Genomic DNA, 21517 nt, shown 5'->3' with positions numbered 1-21517 from the left:
GCGAGGCGGAATGACCAGCCCAGGCGAGGGTGGCATAGCGGCCCTGTGCAGGGGCGCGGTCATTAGCCGCGTCCTGCCAGAGGAGGCCAGGGATCTGACTCGGGCAATGCTGGAACACCCGAGGGTGGCAGCACAGCCGAATCTTCACTTCCCGATTCCAGCCGAAGTACAGCCTCTCATGTGGATGAGGGGACTCTCGTTCGAATGAGCTCATTGAGTCTCGACCGTAGCGTGGAGATGGTCATGTTCCCACAGTGAGAACATGAGTCATCCACAAGCGCTGCTTTAGCGTGATCAATGCCCAAACACACAAAGCAGCGATTGTGCCCATCAGAATTGGAAACATTGCGACCGCAACCAGAAGTGCACGGGCGAGGCATCTTTGAAAAGACGTGCCGCATGCAAGCTCTTTTTGTGAGAGGAAAACTCTGCGGATGCTGAAGCGACCAGGGAGAAACACACTAACTGGCAGATCACTGCACAGATCAGCAGGGTAATGTGCACTCGCTGGAAATCGCCGTCACACCAACATCAGAGAGTTGCTCGTCTCGAAGGGAAAGGAAGAGAAAGAGAAAACTCAGGATTTTGGCTTACAGGAGTGTAACAATAACGACTCGGGGTAAATGTGAATTAGCTCAAGAATATAGGGAATTTTGGAAATATTAATAATTATGACTCATGGTCATAATTCATAAGTCGCATGTACATTTATTTTATCAATTATCGAGATTACCTTGTTCTGTAACTGTCTGATCATATCCCTTTTCAAACTCCAAGAAAGTTTTATCTTCTGGCCACGAATATCAAACTTTCTGAGTTTATGAATTAAAACTACTCAAGGTAGTCAATATCGAGCTTGTAGCTTAGATCTTTTTAGTTTCATTGACTTTTATAAGGTGGGTTTTCAAACACAGAGACAATTAAAAGTATAAATGGATTTATTAATAAAATGGCACACACTAGAGATTATATAAACTACAAATATAAACGTACGTAAAAATGCAAACCAACAAACAAACATTTTAAACGAACCAAAACATAGCGTGATCAGAATGAAATGAAATGAAAGAAAGAAAGATATAGAGAGAAGGGAAAAGCTAGTAATTATTACATACAGAAACCTAAGTTCACAAGACACCTGGAACAGCTTTTAGAGAGAGTACGTTACTTGCAAGATTCTGTGCTCTTTCGGGTGAGGCTGAGGCTGAGGCAGGAAGCGAGGATGGTGTCCTGTTTCTGCTGCGTCTTCCGGTGTCGCGGGAAGCTTGAAAGGCTCACTGAATGTAATGTTACCGGAAAATAAGGTTCATCTCCCGGGATGGGAGAGGTTTAAAGTCTTTGTTGCAAGGGACGCAGCTACGACTCGAACATGTGTTCGTCGATAGAGAAGGCCAGGGCCTCCTTCAGATGTTCCTTGGAGAAGCGCTGCGCCGGGGAGAAGAAGGTCCGAAGAGAGGATGAGTTGAGAGTTGAGAGAGAGAGAGGAAACTGAAGGTTTGGACTTTTATCAGTGTCCCATGTGCCGTCCCCTCCTTCGTGTAGGATGAATCAGCTGTCGAGATTTTCTTAGGCGGGAAAATCCCTTTGTTCGTTTGGAACGGTCTCCTGGCTCGAGTTACAGTGACGATTGACTTAAGCCTTTCGGTTCCAGAAATATGAAATGTGTAAACAATGTATATTACTGCATTCTGCTATTGGAATTCGATTCTGTTAGATTAAGAGAATTACGAAGACATCAAACGCATCACATGAAGGTTGTAGCAATGCGAAGTTACAGTGAGATATGCAGAATTATAGGCATTAGCAGTTCTATTAATGTTACAAATAGGACATATGCTTTCCTATGGTTTACACACACCTCTTAACACACAAATATATATATTTATTACATTTAAGAGTGACTTTATGGGTAAAAGTCCTTTTCTGTAGGGGCTTTCTGTTTCAAAGTCCAGAGTGTGTTTGTGTGTGTGTGTTGGAATGTTGCGACCCTGTTATCTCATGCATAGGGCTGGCTGAGCTTGGTGGTCAAATTTTATGACCTGCCAATGAGCTCGGTTACGGGATGCGATTCTACTGGGAGAACATTCTTCAAAAATACATTTCAGATCCAAACACTCGAAGATCATAACTATATGATCAAAACAACATTAATCACACATGCATACAGGAGGTTCAGATACAAGTCTGAGTTACATACATTAAAGGATGTTGGTGTGTGTGTGTGTATGTGTGTATCTGGAATGTCACGAGTCTATAAAAGTCACGGGGAGTCCATGCTGAAATGGGGGTTTTAGAGGGGATTCTCCAAAACAGGGTTCCCTTATGTGACTCAAATGTCCCTCGGGGGAGCCACAAAGATGCAATTTTGACCGTTCAAGCAGACTCAGAGGCGCCATGAACAAACTCGTTGTCTAAGGAGACAACGAAGGATGTGTTGGGAGATCAGGATCTACTAATTTGAACAGCATGTGACCGCATGTCATAGTCATTGTCGTTACAGGAGTGAAGAAAAGCTCTCTGTTCCGAAGCGAAAACATATCTGCATGTTGCCGGGGTACTTCCTTATATACCCACGAGGTGGGGCGGAGTTACGCTATGCAAATTCCGCAGACCCATGGCATTTTTTTGCCATTGGCTCGTTTTCTATACTCGAAGGTGATAGGTTATCTAAGCGAAACCCCATTCGTCGTCATCTGACGTAACTCGGAGTGACCACGAAAGGGAACACATATTTTGACCTGTTATTAAAATACATGTTTGGTTCAGGTGAAACTGATTGTGTATTAAATGTTTTTCAAAAATGTATAAAAACCAACACGAATACAAAGCTTGTTAAAATAATTATTTTGATCACCTTGGACATCCTTATTGTTCATTGACCCTTACACAAATGTCGAGCACGAGTTGTAACGCACCTGTTTTAAACTAACTCAGAACAGAGGAGAGTCTGCTGGAGAAAAGAGAACGAGACAGAGCTTTTCAGAGATGACGAGAACAGAGATGATATGTAAAGCGACACAGAAATGATGCTGTTTTTATAACTAAACAGGAGTGTAGTAGTTAAGTCAATAATTTTGTCTGTTTTGTCTTCACTTGTCTGTTGTTTTAGTCTGCAGTATGTCTTTGGAGAGCGCACCTGGGTTGAATACTGGCCGACAAGCGAGGAAAGCCAAACTCCACAATTCAGGGATCAGTACATCGGCATCTCTGAGCTCCAGGATAGCCTCGACAGACACGGATGTGCTTCATAATGTTGATTAAATGTTCAAAATGTTGATTACAGGAAATTAAACATCCTCTCTTGCATACTCTCAATAAATCTTAAATAATATTGTTGGAGCTAAAATAAAATAAAAATTAAATGGTGACTTGAATTCATTTCAAGTTCAATTTAAAATTGACTAACTAATACCTTGCAAGAATATTCTGATAACTTTTTCCAATCTGAATCACAAATCCAACATTTTAATTTGTTTTGTGTGATATTTTAATTCTGTATCTCATTGTAATAATCATAAGAAACTTTAAAGGAGAATTTCTGGATATCTGAATTGGCTAAACATTATTCAAAAGAAAAAAGAAAAAAATGCGTTCAGATGATTATTCCTGTTGATGTGGATGATAAAAGATATGGAAGAGGTATTGGGATAAATTACTTTCTAGAACATTCAAAAAGCAAAACCTCAAGAGGCCTGATGTGGAGCATCTCAAGTCTAGAAGAGGAATCTAATATCACAAAGATGGGAAACTGATGTAGTCCATTGATTTGTTTTTCAATAAATAAACTGAATTAAAGTTTTTTTGGCACGCATCACCACCAACAATGCTAAATCAAGACAGAATTTCATTTACAGTGATAATTTTGAATGGATGAGGCATTTTGACCCGGGTCTTTGGCAAGATTTTTAAAAATTGACTGTTCATCGGATTGGTCCAAGACCTTAGGAGATTTGTCGCAACTTTGACTGGATTTTATGTGGTTGTAATAAAAATTGTTCAAATACTTCTCAAATACAAATACTTCTCTCGTGGGTCAATTTGACTCCCATAGGAATGAATGGGAAATGGGATTTTTCTTTTATTGGTCAAAAAACAAAAAAAATCTGGCAGAATCCAGAACACACACACAAATGAAGAAATTAGACTAGAGAGCATCATCAATGCAGAACACACACACATCAGTTTTTTTCAATCAGTCACAATGCAGACTGCACATATATGAAGTTTACAATGCATTACATGGTTTCATTGTTTGTATATATATATTTTTTATTTTTATTGAGCAGATTATTAAATGACAATATACATGACATACATGGAGAACATCATAACCTACTGTTTTCTTTTTTAACATCCATAGAAATTAATGAATAAAAATTATATAAAAATAACCGGAACAACATCCTTATCCCTACCCATCCTAAAGTACCCCACACAAAATAAAGGGAAAAAAATCCAAAGAAGGGACAGTCTCAACAAAGGAGTCTCTGAGAGGAGTGTTTAATTTTTTCCAGGAGTAGAAAGGACATCAAGAAAAATTTGGAGGGGGCAAGAGGATTTCCAATGCAACAATATTCCTCTTCTGGCTGCCAATGAAGCAAAAGCAACAGTATCAGCATGGCACTTGTTGTACAATCCATTAACGGTTAACTCCAAAAATGTCACAGAAACATTAAGAAAAAAAGACAAGAATGAATACAATTTAGGACAAGTATAAAATGTATGAGTATTTTCTGGGGACAGTGAACATTTGCACCTCTCATCTTCTGTTAAAGAAAGTTTCTTCAATTTTGCTTTGGTGAAATGAATTCTGTGAACAACTATCAACTGAATATGATTTAAACGAGCACAGATGCGGACAGAATTCATTTTAGCTAGAGCATTATTCCACAGCTCCTCGTCAAAAGAAGAGGAACTGTGAAGAGCGTAACAGGCCATAAAATGAGGCAATATGTGATTTTGGAAGTGACATATATTCAATTAAAGTTTTCTTTGGCTAGTGAGGGAGCAATGTGTGTTTTAGCAAAGTCATGTAACTGCAAATAGTGGAATAAATTGGATTTATAAGTTTTATAAATTGAATCTACTCAGCAAATCTTTAAATGACACAAATGTGTGATCAGAAAACAAATCATGAAACAATACTAGAGCCTTCTCCCTGAGCTGTGCAAAAGTTGAATCCAAGGGTACGAAAAGAAGATTACCACAAATAGGCATAAAGGTGGATCATGACGTGTTTAATCTAAAATGAAGACGAAACTGTTTCCAGATTTTGAGTGAAGAAAGCACAATCGGGTTAGTGGTGTATTTAGAGGGTCACTGCAAATTGGGATCCAAAACTAATGCTGGAATCGAGGACGATACACAGGAGTTCGCTTCTATCAAACGCCAATTAATATCTGGGGAATTACATCATGCATATATTTTCTGGATATTAGCTGCCCAATAGTAGAAAATGAAATTTTCTCGAATTTGGAAGAGCGAGACTCCCATATTGTTTGATCATCCTCTTTGAAGAGTTGACTTGTGTAAAACTGGAGGCTTACCAGCCCAAACATAGGAGGATATAGTGGCATCAAATGATTTAAAGAAAGATTTGGGGAGAAAAATGCGAACAGTCTGAAATAAAATAAGTATTCGTAGTAGAATATTCATTTGAATTGATTCAGTCCTACCTACTAATGATAGTGGAGGACTGCTCCAACACATGGTTTCATTGTTTCATTGCACATATTAATTTTGTAACCAAACCTTTTCTGAACGGCCTCCACATCTTCCGAGTTTTTGCATCTACAGGAGTATTGATGTTCAACGTTCATCGGGGCAAATCCACTCTTTTATATTCCGGGGATTAGTCTAAAGTCTAAGGGCGATGTAAATAGCTAAATGAGTTTAACTGCAGAAAATCTTACATTACCCGTGACCACGCAATGGCTTTTAGGTCGTCAAGTCAGGTAACATGAATATACATTTACAGGGTACTTTTTGATCTGTTTAAATAATAATAATACTGTTATGTGGAAGTCTGAACAATTTATAATCCTCTCCTTAAAGATAAAATATGTAAAAAAAAAGGAAAAAAAAAAGAAAAGTAAATAATGAGTCAATACATCATCAATCCTTCTTCCAAAATGTGTTTTAGTGTTACGCTGATTTACTATGCTAAGCTTATTAAAAGTGTTTGTATTTTAGACCTAGCGGGATAGTTATCGCAGGTATTTGCATACGTCACTCGCCCGAGCGTGTCTCGTCATCCATAAATAGAGAAAAGTTGCTCCAGCTGCTTTGAGTGGAAGGTTATTTAACACAACGAGTTGTGTCGAGCACGAGTTGTAACACACCTGTTTTAAACTAACTCAGAACAGAGGAGAGTCTGCTGGAGAAAAGAGAACGAGACAGAGCTTTTCAGAGATGACGAGAACAGAGATGATATGTAAAGCGACACAGAAATGATGCTGTTTTTATAACTAAACAGGAGAGTAAGGTATATTTATTGAACAGATAAACTGTCATATGTATCTCTCTAACAGAGTTCACTGTAAAGCATAATCTATTGTGAAGATCATTTCATTATGGTTGTTTTAGAGCAGTGGAATTTATTTTCATGGAAGAACTGTGTCTATCAATGGCTGGCTATCAGTAACGTCTTCATCTAATCAGCTTGAGATCCTTTCCATAAGCCTGAATGTTTTTTGAGCAGTAGGATAATCTCACTCTCTTTTTATAGTTATGAGAAAGAAATGACCACCCAAGGGCCGTCATTCCACGCTGCATGTGGGCCAGATCATCTTTCCACGTGCCAGATGTGGGCCGGATCTGGGACGTCACAATGTTGCTATGTGGCAACAATGTCCATCCGCACAGTCACACAGAGTTATATAGTGCACATTTAATAATCTTACACAGAGATTTACAACTTACTGTCGCCTTTCACACTGGATTCAAACTGGTCTTGCTCTCATTATAAACAATGGGACTTTTCGTATTATTACATAATTCTTTATTTAGAAACTGTGACCATCCCAGGATCAGCAGTCTGCAAATGATATAGTGTATATATATATATATATATATATATATATATATATATATATATATATATATATAAAGTATTTTATTAATTTCTTATCTAATTTATTTAACCACATTTTTAAACATTTAATTATTTTAAATGTCTTCTTATATATCATATAAAGTGGTTTCTTTTATAAACAATTCTTTAAAGTTAATAAACCAGTTGTGCTCCAAACAATATGTTTTCTATATTTTAATTTATATAAAGTTATATTTATTTATTTATTTATTAATAAAAATATAACATACATACTGAACTTATATTACATCCAGTGCGTGTCCTAATGTGCAATAGCCGATATTGTCCCAAGATAGAAGTAATGTCAGGGTTATTCAGTATCTCTTAACTCATTGTCCCATGTTCTATTTATTTACAACTACAGTATAAATGAAGAGCTTTGAAACATCCCTCCATTCTCCAAACTGCCTGTCCTGTAGGGTTGCTGGAGTCTATTATTATAGCGTCTCAGGCTGAAGAAGAGCTGGGAAACACACTGGACGGATGGTCAGTCCATCACTGCTTTGGAACATTTAAACCTCATTTACACAAAAACACATGTGTTGTGCTGAAATGTACATCTTTGATACATATCCATATATACTGCTCAATAATTCTTTTGACCTCTCAAAGATCAACAGAGCGGCTGCCAGTTTACCAAAGGTTGAATTTACACAACGGGTTTTTGCAGGTCATTTACGGGAAATCTGAATTTGACTGCTGTTACTCTTCATCATGTGCTTATGAGATCTTTATTAATCTCCTGCACTGAATTTGACAGACAACAGCTGTTTTAAAATTAAGCATTGATTCAAAGACTCAAGATTCATATTTATTCAGAGTCTATATGTTAAATGAACTTAAAATATATATTTTATTTAGAAAATGTATGAAAATAAAGAAGTTATTTGTGTTTCACACAGGAGATGCATTAAGATCTCATAAGGATTTGAAAAGTGAATGGCAGTCAAACATAAATATTACTTGCTATACTGTTAGATTGTGGATTGCTGAACTGAAGTGTCAGTTTACTTACAAAACAAATGCAAAAAAAAAAAAAAAAACAGAGAGAGAAGTTTGGACTGTGAGGGTGACGGGGACGAGTATAAATCTGAGCTGCTGCAGGTTCACACACACACACACACACACACACACAGACACGATGGAGGTGAAGCTGCTGTGTCTGACTGTTGTTCTTCTCTCCTCACCCCTCCTCACACTGTGTGACCCGCTGTGAGTATTAAACACACCGTTTGCTCATAGAGTTACTAATAATCAGTTTTTAAGATTTCAAACGCTGTGATTTGATCTCCTCAGGTTTGTTCTGTCAGCTCCTAATTTGCTGAGAGTGGGTTCCTCAGAGAACGTGTTTGTGGAGGCTCAGGATTACTCTGGAGGAAACCTGAACGTGAGGATCTCAGTGAAGAACTTCCCAAAGAAAGACAGGGAGATACTGTCCAAAACAGTGACACTGACTGCAGAAAACAATTACCAGATCCTTACAGATATAAAGGTGAGAGCTCCATAAATACAGTGATGTTTCATTCTGTAACATGGTGAGAGTCAGGAGCAGGCTGGGAAGCAGATCCACGTGCAGGTTTATTAAAATAATCCACAAGGTTATAGAACACAAGGTAACTAGCATAAACAAATAAAAACACGAAACATGATAAACCAAAGAATGTGATTTCAGCGACTGACAGAGAACAAGGGCTATATATACACAGCGACGCTGAAATCACATTCTTTGGCTTATCGTGTTTCGTGTTTTTATTTGTTTATGCTAGTCCAAAAGCCTCCGTACAAGGTTAAAAACCAGTTCAAATGTGGTCATTGCATATTTTCAACATAATTTATGGTCTCATTTAGACAATTTATACTGTTTCTGGACCATGTAAAAACTCTCAGGATGCTTTAAATTAAAAATGTTTATTTCAATGTAATTTCCTTTTGTAATTGCAAAGCAACTCACAGACAGTTTGTGTTTGTCCAAAAATCATGAACATAAAAGACACATCAGTAAATCATCAGACACTTGTGCTGAGACTCATTTAATGAGACCTTAAATGATGTTGAAAATATATCCACAATGGCCACATTTGAACTAGTTTTTAACCTTGTACAGAGGCTCCATGAACGTCTATATTGGACGTGCAGAACACGTCAAAAAAACACGTCATAAAAATGTTCATTCTGGCTCCTCAGTGGACGTCTTTTCAACGTACGACTTTTGTGACAAAGACGTTGAAAAGACGTCTTTTGGACATCATTTTGTTTAGTGGGCAAGTGAAACACAAGGGCTATACACAGGCAGACAACCTTAACAAGATAACAAGGGGGCGTAGATAATAAGAAACACCTGAGCCCCTTTCACACAGCGCTTTGAACACGGGAAATTGCCGGCAAATTGCAAGAGTGCCTTCTGTGTGAACGCAAACACGACCCGGGATTGATGCCGGGATCGATGCCGGGTTGGGGACCTAGTAACATTGCCGTGTTCAGTCCCGGAATGCGCGCTGTGTGAACAAAATAATAATAATGCCGTGTCGTAGTGATGATGCTGAAGCCGGGATCATTCTCCAGCTGTGAAACGGTACATAATGCGCAAGTTAATGATCGAATCAGAGAAAAAAATGCACAAGCGTGGTTTCTCGAGAGAGAGATTGCAGTTCATAAGCAAACTTAAGACGCTGCTGAGACATTACAAGTCACATCGATGTCACGTGTCTTTACGGGATTTTTACGGGTTGTGTGTGAACGCACTCTCTGATTCCGGAAAATCACTGGCAGTGTGAATGAACCAAAATCAAACGAACCTGGGCCAAATCCCGGGTCACTTTATCCGTGTATTTTCCGGAATCTCTGTGTGAAAGGGGCTCTGGAGATAATGCCGCGTTCCAGGCAACCTGTAAACCGTGTTTTTCCAACTCGTAACTGGGAGTACATCGATCTAGTACGAGTTCACGGGTGGGAAGTCACGGGTTTGACTGCCGTTCCAGTGTACTTTCACGGGTATAAGGTTGGAAAAACACGGGTTACAGGTTGCCTGGAACGCGGCATAATCAACATGAAAACCTACAAAGAACTACAAAACATGGTGTAAGACAGGAAATAACATAAGAGTCCAGGAACACACAAGACAGGGGAACACAGGCTGGGATCATAACACATTCTCATTATTTTTTTTATCAGATATAATTTAGGCTGATGATTATCTGTTCTTTAGATCCCTGATGATCAGAACTTCTTCTCTGATGATCCTCTGGAGAAGCAGTATGTGTATCTACAAGCTCAGTTTCCATCTCACACTCTGGAGAAAGTGGTCATGGTCTCATTCCAGTCTGGATATATATTTGTACAGACAGACAAGCCCATCTACACGCCTGCTAGCACAGGTACGAGTATGTGCTAAGTAAAGTTCACAACGTAATTTCGGGAGGAATTAACTATCTAAATATAATCTATCAATTAACTGCTGGAGCATAAGCAGTCGCTCACCTTGCTCTGGCATCAGCTGTTTTGGCGTCCCTCCACCTCCCCAACTCCACTAACATCATTTAAATAACATAATTATAACATCTTGCTACCATACTCATCATGTAAGCATTAGTAGTCCCACTGGAGGGTATATCTAAGCTCGAGTTGAAGCTGCTTCATTGAGCCCTCCATTGTGGACAGCAAGCCGAATACACTTAACCTTTTTAGCTTAAAGATTATATGGGCAAAGGAACTCATGAAATACTTGGAAAATATAACGCACAATGTGAACTTTATATATAAGCATGACATAATAGTTTATTATTAAACTGACTGCTATGTGTATCAGGGTTTGAATCTGAGTAAAAAACATCAGAACTCATATTTCAGTTTTTTGCTTTGACCTCTTTTACAGTTCAATACAGGATTTTCTCTCTGACGCCCAACATGAAACCATTCAGTCAGACTGGAGTCACGGTGGAGATCATGGTACACGCTTATATAAGTGCACACTGTTATTACACACACACATTTCAGCTGTGATGAGCATCATTGCACTGCTGATCTCAGTAAACACAGTGTTAATGCTGATTTCTGTGTTTCTGAAGAATCCACAAGGCATCACAGTTTCATCAGAGAAGTTAAATCCAGTGAAAGGGATGAAGTCTGGAAAATACGCCATTCCTGAGGTTGCCAGGTGTGTGAAACGCTGACTGAAGATATTCAACCTGAGTGAACTTTATATAATGATTCAAAGATTTCTCTTTAATTTATCTACACAATACTCATAGATGTGATCTGTGTTATAAGATTCATTTGATCTGTTGTATAATGCTTATTTATATTTTGTTAAAGTGTTTTGAAATGTTTTTGTTTCAGTCCTGGGATCTGGAAGGTTGTCACTCGGTACACAAACACTCCTCAGAAGACGTTTACTGCAGACTTTGAGGTCAAAGAATATGGTAAGATGTGTGTCAACAAAATGTGTGTTGTGTAAATGCGATAAAATAATGTATTTATTTATTTGTGTCTTTTCTCTGGATTGGTTTATAGTGCCGCCAACATTTGGAGTCAGATTAAGACCCAGTAAGTCATTCTTCTATGTGGGTGACGAGAGCCTGACAGTCGACATTGAAGCCAAGTAAGACAACATATGTTCTGCTTCTCTGTATTGAAAATTAATCTTTAATTTGTGCACACACTGATTTAAAATAGATCTCTATGTAAACTACTAAATAATGTGCTATGAGCAACCAAAACTTTTCATGAGTGTTTGAGATAGTATAAATTCCAAAAGTAACAAAGACATTTATCTTAGTCTCAAAAGGCATATTTCTTTTGAGTTGTGGTTATTCTGTATTTTACTGGTAGTATGAATATTGTTTCCTGTGTATCCGCTCTCATGACTGAAGTTTCCTCGCTCATCGTTCTTCGCCTCCTCACAGTGCAATTAGAGGACTGAGATGCTCATCAATTTTAGCATTGAGAAGCACCCACAGATTTTGGGGATGCTAGTGTGAACATGATGGATTACGGACAATATATTGATGTATGCTGTGTCTGAAAGGAACTCTGTGTGTTCATGTTTATAAGCATGAAGGAATGAGAAGTCCCAGGAAGTGGATTTGAGGCAATATTTGGTTTGCAACATTTGTTTGCATAAATCTGAATGCATGGACTCTGTTTGCATTTGTTAAATGTTGTCAACAACAACAGCTTAAGGGAAAGCCCTAACAGGTTTTATATATAATTTAATATGACTGAATCAACCTGACATCAGTTGGTTACACCAGGGGTTTTCAAAGTGTGTGGCACAGATAGAGTGACCACCTGTCCCACTTTACGTTGTACTGTACAGCAATTTTACCCTTTGTCCCGCCTCACGCAAATTGAGCATCTGTCCCGCTTTTTCATTCGACCCTGCCTAATAAATACACGGATACGTCCATAGGCGTACTGTTAACTTATGTCCAATAGTTCAGAGGAGAGCAATAAAAGCGTTAGTCGATAGGCTGAGTCGTACGTCAATCAAACTGTTGACTGGTGCACGAACGCCTCCTCAACATTGTCAACAATCTCAAATTGGAGAGCGCGCGCGCTGTTCGGTCAGGTTAAGCAAAGCAGCCATGGCCAGTGTGGCCACGAAAAAGAGAAGATGCACTTTTAATAGCGAATGGACCGCAACATACTCTTGGTTAAGACCTGTAGATGGCGAAGCAGAGAGAGCTTTTTGCATTTAATGCAAAAGCAGTTTTTCTGTGGGACATGGTGGAGAATACGACGTGAAGCGACATGGTGCATGTGAGTACCACAGAAAAAAAGCACATCATCAAGAAACATGCAAATCAGTAGCCTGGGAAAACCCAGACTACTTCCGGCGAATTTTAATTCTCTCTCCAGGATAGTCTGGAGAAGAGCCCATTCAAACTCATTTCTGTGCCGCCGAAATCGCGGCACCAATCAGAAACATTTGGGGAGGGATTTACATGATGACGACAGCGCAGCGACGCTGAAGGAGATTTCATTACAAAGATGGATGCCGCCGTGGAACATCACTCGTTCGAATCATAGACAGTATATAAACGAATCAGTTATCGCGTCTGTTTTGAGTGATTTAAACTTACCGTTTTCGTTAAAACCGGAGCAAAGAACAACACTCGAAGCATACGTCATCTCCTTCATCGATCTGATTGGTTTTATGACTATCCAATTGCGCCCAGAGGAATTTGAACTATGTCGGTTGGTGACGCCCCTTTGGAAATTATTTGTCTACATAGCTTCGCCAGACCCTATACTCAGTTTCAACTGAGAAGGGTCTGGTTTTAACCAGGCTAGCAAATCGGTGCAATCGTTTTTCAATAAACCAAATGACCCACAGGCTGACAAAGTTTCGGCAGCAGAAGTGACGAGCATTTATATCATGCCGTACATACACATTCATATCGCTCTACCGACTGCAGTAACAAGTTGTATTCAAGAACTGACATCACCTATGCTTGCGGGTGGAAGTAAGGCAAGCCCTAAATATTTTGCACTGTATAGGCTAGGCCTTATATTTTATTGAACTTAAATAGGCTAGGCCTAATATTTTTTGGTGTCTTGTATTTTAAGGTGAATTTGATTCACTGAGAGCATTTTTTTGTAGTTTCGTAATGCCTGGTCCTTTGGACAGTTGATTAATTTGATAGTCCCAATAAAGACGATCGTCTTTATTGGGACTATATGTCCAAAGTTCATCTCGAGATGTTGCAAAATTAGTGTTTTGTCTTTTATAGGCCTAGGCCTATGCCTTAAGCTGTAGAAACTTTGGGTGATATTTTGGGTCAGGTAGTGTCTTAATCTTTTAGTCGTTGGGTTTAAAAAATGTTTCTTGGTAAATTAGATAGACAATATATCTTAAGTTTAAAGTTATTACGTCTGTCCCACATTGTCCCACTTTACCATGCTACTTGTCCCACATTTTGTCTGACTGGAGGTGGTCACCCTAGGCACAGAGAGAAGCTCCAGAGTATATTGGCTACATACACTGTAAAATCCAACAGTTGTTCTTCTAACTAACACTTTTTAGATAACTACACAGCAAAATCCCCAGAGTTAAATTAACTCTACTCAGAGTACATTTGGTCCCTCTCTACATAGAGTTAAAATAACTCTGAATCAGAGTTAAAGTTAATGAGATACTTAAGTGATTAATTAAGTGATGATTGGGCATTAATGATGAACACCAGTCCTGCTGTCAACAAGTTCTCAGCAGAGGAGGATTAAACAACTCCATAAACAGCATTACCAGCTTCACGTATTACTAACCAGACTTACTTTATTTCTGTCAGACGTCTACAGAAGTTCTTATTGAGAATTAACAGAGGTTTAGATGTTGACGATTTATTGAAAATGTATGATCACCATTATGGTGATGAGTGTTTCCTTCAGTTGGGCAGTTTGACTCTTTTTGTGAGTTTGTGGTTTTTGTAACAGTTTTTACCAAAACACATAATTTGTTACAAAGAAAGCCAAAAACAAAGATGATCAGGTTATATAGTTTTTAACAACAGATAGTAGAAAAATGTGCTTATCTCATGACTGCCTAAAAGTGATTATTTGATGTTAATAGATTATATTCACTAACAATACTCTCTAGCCACAGATTGGACATTCTGAATTTAGATTTTTTAAGTACATTATAGGATTTTTTTTTTTTTTTTTTGACAAAACATCAAGAATCAGCATATGAATCTCAACAATGGTGACATGCTTCATGCTGCAATGCATGCTGGGAGCCACAATAGTATAAAACTCATGGCTCCCAGGATGCATTGCGGCATGAAACATGTCACCATTGTTGAGATTCATATGCTGATTCTTGATGTCTGTGTCTTAGAAAAAAAAAATATCCCCCATTATGTATTTAAAAAAATCAAAATGTCCAATCTGTGGCAAGAGAGTATCGTTAGTGAATATAATCTATTAACAGCAAATGAGCACTTTTGGACAGTGATGATATAAGTGCATAACTCTACTTTTTGTTGTTGAAAACTAGATCACCTGAACATCTTTGCTTCTGGCATTCTTTGCAACAAATTACGTGTTTTGGTAAAAGCTGTTACAAAAACCACAAACACACGAGAAACTTAGCTAAGAGTCAAACTACCCAACTGAAGGAAACACTCATCACGATAATGGTGACCAACCATTTTCAATAAATCGTCAACATCTAAACCTTTGTTAATTCTCAATAAGAACTTCTGTAAACGTATGACAGAAATAAAGTCAGTCTGATTAGTAATAAGTGAAGCTGGTAATGCTGTTTGTGGAGTTGTTTAATCCTCCTCTGCTGAGATCTTCACAGATTTAAAGGACAAGTTCGGTATTTTACACTTAAAGCCCTGTTTACAGATCGTATCTGATGAAATAGAACGGTTAAGATTAAAATTTGGACACATGCTCCTGTCCCGAGAATTTTAGGTTTATTTCGCTTTTCCCCCCCACCCCCACAATGGTTGTCTATGTGCACTGGAAGATTCCTTCCTAAAAACACATTAAACTTTCGTTTACAAAGACGTGAAACTCACCGAGTGGTCAGGGGTGTTCACTGATATGTTCGCTCAAAAATCGCTGACAAAGATGCTGACTGTGTCTGAAGTCAGTTGTAGTTCTTGTGTTTCTCTTTTTTTCTGTTCTTGTTTCTCTTTCCTTCAGTGATTCTGCTTGTTGACAGCAGGTGTTCATCATTAATGCCAAATCATCACTTAATTAATCACTTAAGTATCTCATTAACTTTAACTCTGTTTCAGAGTTATTTTAACTCTCTGTAGAGAGGGACCAAATGTTCTCTGAGCAGAGTTAATTTAACTGAGTAGTGTACATGCTCATATAAAAAAATATAAACAAAACATGAAAAACCCTCATGTTGTTCAAAACATGTATGACTGTGGAGAAAGAAAAGAAGGTAGTTAGACAAATGTTCAAGCTGTGCTTTTATAGGTACCTGTTTGGACAGAAGGTGGAAGGACATGCGTTTGTGATGTTTGGTGTGATGGACGGTGAGAAGAAAACAAGTATTCCTTCTTCTCTTCAAAGAGTTCAGGTGGGAGACATTAAACAGTTTCCAAGCTGGGATCAATCTCATTTCTCCTCACCTAAAGGATGACTTGAATAAAACATTAAAATGCTTTTTACTGCGTCTTGTTGTTGACTGCTGTTGTCTTTCTCATATGAATAGATTAGGGAAGGAGAAGGTGCAGCAGAACTGAGCAGGGAGATGATCACTAAGACCTTTCCAGACATTATCCAGCTGGTTGGACGATCAATCTATGTTTCAGCCAGTCTTTTAACAGAAAGTGGTAAGACTCAACAGATACTGTACATCTGTATGTTTACATGCCTGTGTGTGATTGTATATGAGAGGCTAATCCTGTGTGTGTGTGTTTCAGGCAGTGAAATGGTGGAAGCAGAAAGGAGAGGCATTCAGATTGTGACGTCACCGTACACCATCCACTTCAAAAGAACACCACAATTCTTCAAACCTGGGATGCCCTTCAGTGTCTCGGTATGAAACATTGACTAAAAAGTAAACAAGTAAACATCATAAACTATTTAAGTTTGCATGAAATGGAAGTTGCAATAGTTTTTTCTTCCCTATTGTGATGTGTAGTGTGTGTATATATATATAAATATTTTTTTTTTTTTTTTTTTTTTTTTATATATAAAAGGTCCATTTAATAAATCCTGACCAGACTCCTGCTGAAAATGTGGAAGTGGAGGTCAATCCTGGAGGGGTCAGAGGTCAAACAAGAGCCAATGGCATTGCAAAGGTTACCATCAACACTCTAGGAGGATCTTCTACACTGCAGATCACTGTAAGATCTGCAAACTCAACTAATGTTCAGTCACTTTCACTGAAGAACTGGTGGAAAATAGATCAGTTAACATATGTTGAACAAGCAATGGAGTATATACTACACTGCACATCAGAAAACAGTGTATTGATTCTTTTCAGGCAAAAACCAAAGATCCACAATTAAGTGAAAACCAGCAGGCAGTGAAGACGATGACAGCTCTTGCTTACATTCCCAAAGGAGACTCCAAGAATTACCTGCACATCGGCAATGATGCTACAGAGCTTCAGATCGGTGATCAAATGACACTCAATCTGTACACTGAACAAAGTCCAGGAGTCAAAGATCAAGATTACACATACATGGTGAAGATTATGGTTATTTCTAAAGCTGCACCACAAATGTATTTATTATATCAATATTTGATTAACTACCAAAGCTTGTGTTTGAAATAATATGAATGTCATAAATACTGTTAACTCATCTGCCTCATTTTCAGATCTTAACCCTCTGGGGTCTAAGGTGTTTTTGGGGTCCTTGAGATGTTCTGACATGCCCTGACATTTGTGCTTTTTTCAGTTGCTTATAAACATATTAATGGCAAAGGTGTAATTACACTCTATTTAGCACAAACAGGGCTACCATAATATGTGAGCAACATGCATGTACATGTTTGTATTTTTGAGAGAATAATGTTTATGCATGGTTATTGAAAAAACTAAAAACTAAAGTTTCTGAAATAAGGCCACAAAACACATACTAAATATGTGTCCATAAGACTTTTGACTAATGGATGTCGTCGCCTAGAGTATTTTCTTCAAAATGATGTGAAAATCATCCTCCCTGATTTAAATTTTGTGAAACACTTTTTGTTTGGAAAGGCAATATGCGGATGGGGCGTAAACGATCCAACACCATCATGAATATTTAGTGGTTCACACCTGAGAAGTTCACACCCATAATGAGCCTTTCATTCAGGTGTGTCACTGAGCCACAGGAAAGAATGCAATGACTATATGTATATATACTATATGTATATATTTGTGAAAAAATATATATGTATGTATGTATGTGTGTAATATATATATATATATATATATATATATATATATATATATATATATATATATATATATATTACACACATACATACATACATACATATATATTTTTTCACAAATTGTGCTTGCAAATTGTATAATATCCAAGGTAAACATTTCTAGTAATTGTGCAGTTAATTCTCATGCTGTATTTTCAGAAAGTTTTGGAATATATTCTCTACCCAAATATGTCACTATTAAAACACAATAAAAAATTATTTAAAGAGAAGGCTTATATTGACCTTTTAAGTTTTTGTTTACATCTATCCTTGTATATATTTTAGCTATTTTATTAAAAAGGTTATACAATTACAACAATTAAAATTGTAACAATATTTCCAGTGTAATCTTTCTTTGTAAAAATACATTTTATCATACGTATTTCAAAGTTAAGGATTCATTAGTTTAAATATCGCCTTCATTGGAACAAAGACTATAACATCTTAGTTGATTATTTATGACAAAACATATATATATATTTAACACATGAGCAGAAATTGGCAACATTATAAGCTTATTTAGAATAGAAACGGCTTAGCTCCAGTCTATTTAACGGATCTTCTATCGCCCTATAATCCATCGCGCTCTTTGAGATCACTAAATTCAAGGCTTTTGGTCATACCTAGGATATCCAGAACCACCAAAGGAGGGAGAGCATTTTCACATTTGGCTCCAAAACTCTGGAATAGTCTTCCTGATACTGTTCGTTGCTCAGACTCGCTCTCCCAGTTTAAAACTAGATTAAAGTCGCATCTCTTCAGCCAGGCATTCATATAATCCTACAGTTCAAACTACAATCCGGCCTCTATCCAATGCCAGAGGAGAACTGGCCCCCGACTGAGCCTGGGTTCTCCCAAGGTTTTTTTTTCTCCATTAAGGCACCTGATGGAGTTTTAGGACACCATTAGGTCACTTGATGGAGTTTTTCGGTTCCTTGCCACTGTTGCCTTTGGCTTGCTCAGTTGGGGATATTTTGGGGATATTTAATTTAATTTTATCAATCAATAAATTCCTCTTGAAACAAACTTTGTTGTATTATTTTAATTTAATACTGTGAAGCTGCTTTGATGCAATCTGTATTGTGAAAAGCGCTATACAAATAAACTTGACTTGACTTGACTTGACTTATTTGATGTGGCAGTATTTTACAGTAAAAACTTTATAATCTATCCGATTTTTGTAGTCGATTTTTCCAGGATTATTATCAAGATAGTATTATTCCTCACAGCGTTGTAAAGTACATGAGTCTGAAAGTGAACTCGCGGTGTGTGTTATCCAGCTGATGTGGGCGTTTCACAGGATGAGAACGACTGACATCTCTCTCTTTTCATTCATATTACATAAACTGAGAATATTTGTTTTTTTATATTAAATACTTCATTTAAAAGAAGAGAATTCAAGCTTCATGCCTGTGTGTCTGTATGTCTGTTTGACTGAGTATTCGCTGAGTTATTGTTCATTTTCGGACGCGTTTCAGAATGGACTTCACTGACAGAGAGAAGGCAGAACTCGCTTCATGTTTATTTTTCTTTATTTGGCAAAAAGCAAAACACTTTGTTTTTATTGTGAGTATACACAAAAAAAATATACACACTTAACAGGATCGATTGATGTATTAAACTCAAATCAAAGTCAACAGAGTATTTTTGAGTCTCTTTTACACTGATAAAAAAAAAAGCGAGCTGGTATCGCCGGCGATACCTCCGACCCCAGAGGGTTAAGTAAAGGTCAGATTGTTCAAGCAGACAGGTTCAAGAGGAGAGGACAAGCTCTAGTGTCTCTGTCTCTACCTGTAACCAGAGACATGGTGCCGTCCTTCCGCTTTGTGGCTTATTATCATGTGGGCTCGTCTGAGGTGGTGTCTGATTCAGTCTGGGTCGACGTGAAGGACACGTGCATGGGAACGGTGGGTCAACCATCACAAGAAATGATTGGTATGCTAATCAACTAGATCTGATTCAGTGTCTCTCGTTTTAACAGCTCAAGCTTCAGGTGAAGGACAAGAGGAAAACCTTTGGCACAGGAGATGAGGTCAGGCTGCAGATAACTGGAGATCCTGGAGCTAGAGTTGGGCTGGTGGTGGTTGACAAGGCTGTGCATGACCTTAACAAGAACAGACTCACTCAGACTCAGGTGAAGGACCTTCTTAAGCATCTCAACAGCTTGTAATTTAGCTAATAAATGATATCTTTGTTGCTTTAGATCTGGGACGTCATAGAGAAGCATGACACCGGCTGTACGGCAGGAGGTGGAAGGGACAGTATGGGGGTTTTCAGTGATGCAGGTCTGATGTTTGAGTCACACACTGCAGGAGGAACCAACACCAGAACAAGTATATATGTATATTTGTAATTTCTACAATTTTAATAAAAAGACCAGTAAATTTTATTTTATATTTCACTAAAATGAATCCATCGGGGCAGTTTCCATGAACATACAATTTAAATAATTTTCTACAGATTTATGAATGTCTCCAGTGTCTATTATGTTAACTAATTTAAGTTGGTATAATCGGCGCTGGAAAAGCACTGCATCAAGTTCAATTGTAGTGAATTCCCTCTCACACATTAGAGCGCCATATGCTAATTTCATTCTAATTAAATTCCCTCTAGCGCCGGAGTGTCCCTTCCTTTCAAAGAGAAGACGGAGATCACCGGGTGAGAATCTGCTCTTATGATTCAACCCTTTTAAAGATTAAATATGTTTTTAAAGTTCATCTCTGCTGTTAAATATGTTGTTTATCTGTCATTGTGGCTTGAATGAACCCTGTATTGGAAAAGTTAACATATAAGTTAACATAATCTTGAGGATTATCAGAACATGCTAGTATTGATCCAGCTATGATGTCTACAGAGCCCCTAACGGAAAGAATATGAGATGAAAAAAAAAAAAGATAATGCTTTTGCTTTCTCTCACAAATGTATGGCATTCCCCCGAGAAACTTTCAGAAAAGAAATAATTGATTAAACAGTGCAAATACGATAGGGTTCTAGCACCAATCAGGGCTTGGAACCCTGATACATTTTTACTTGACTTGATTGTTTGTCCTTTTGCTCTAAAATGTATATTCTGTCACATTTATATCTGTAACAACAGGTGATGATGATGATGAATATTATACAGACTCTGATGAGATCGTGTCACGTACTCAGTTCCCTGAGAGTTGGATTTGGGAAGAGATTGATCTATGTGAGAATTGGTGAGTAGGAGAGCACCGTTCACACTCTTAGCAAATTATGTCATTCAACATGAGCTTTTGGCGACATTGTGTGTGTGTGTGTGTGTGTGTGTGAGTCTGATAGTAAACAACCATTAAAAGAGTAATCCAACAGTCTTCTTGTATTTTCCCTAATATCCCAGTCCAACACCAGTCAGAGATAAAGTGATCCTCCTGAAAGACTCTATTACTACCTGGCAGATCTTGGCTGTCAGTCTGTCACCAACACTTGGTAAGATGAAGCTGTAAACACAGGATACATGGTCTGAAAAACATCATCATCATCATCACCATCATCATCATCATCCAGGAGCTG

The 21517-nt window shown here is 38.0% G+C and overlaps 1 protein-coding gene and 1 pseudogene across 2 annotated transcripts in view; both read left to right on the top strand.

Annotated features, from left to right (window-relative positions):
- The window catches only part of LOC309493814 (complement C3-like), a 32503-nt gene extending 28900 nt beyond the window's left edge, over window positions 1-3603 (top strand). Inside the window, exon 9 of the mRNA XM_082163073.1 lies at window positions 3110-3603. Within this exon, the coding sequence (XP_082019199.1) occupies window positions 3110-3251 (142 nt within the window). The 3' untranslated portion in view covers window positions 3252-3603. The remainder of the gene's footprint in view (window positions 1-3109) is intronic.
- Window positions 3604-8149: 4546 nt separating this feature from the next.
- Window positions 8150-21517, top strand: part of LOC309493896 (complement C3-like) — a 40546-nt pseudogene continuing 27178 nt past the window's right edge. Inside the window, exons 1-18 of the transcript XR_014211768.1 lie at window positions 8150-8305; window positions 8390-8585; window positions 10299-10467; window positions 10965-11038; window positions 11158-11246; window positions 11429-11511; window positions 11603-11690; window positions 16031-16133; window positions 16269-16389; window positions 16480-16595; window positions 16759-16905; window positions 17046-17249; window positions 19698-19890; window positions 19965-20117; window positions 20187-20316; window positions 20597-20641; window positions 21081-21183; window positions 21345-21433. The product of XR_014211768.1 is annotated as a complement C3-like (transcript). The remainder of the gene's footprint in view (window positions 8306-8389; window positions 8586-10298; window positions 10468-10964; window positions 11039-11157; window positions 11247-11428; window positions 11512-11602; window positions 11691-16030; window positions 16134-16268; window positions 16390-16479; window positions 16596-16758; window positions 16906-17045; window positions 17250-19697; window positions 19891-19964; window positions 20118-20186; window positions 20317-20596; window positions 20642-21080; window positions 21184-21344; window positions 21434-21517) is intronic.

Source organism: Leuciscus leuciscus (assembly GCF_965113295.1).
Source record: "Leuciscus leuciscus genome assembly, chromosome: 3".
NCBI classification, from domain to species: Eukaryota; Metazoa; Chordata; class Actinopteri; order Cypriniformes; family Leuciscidae; genus Leuciscus; species Leuciscus leuciscus.
The sequence above is the reverse complement of the archived record's forward strand: the minus strand, read 5'-3'. Positions and strand labels throughout refer to the sequence as shown.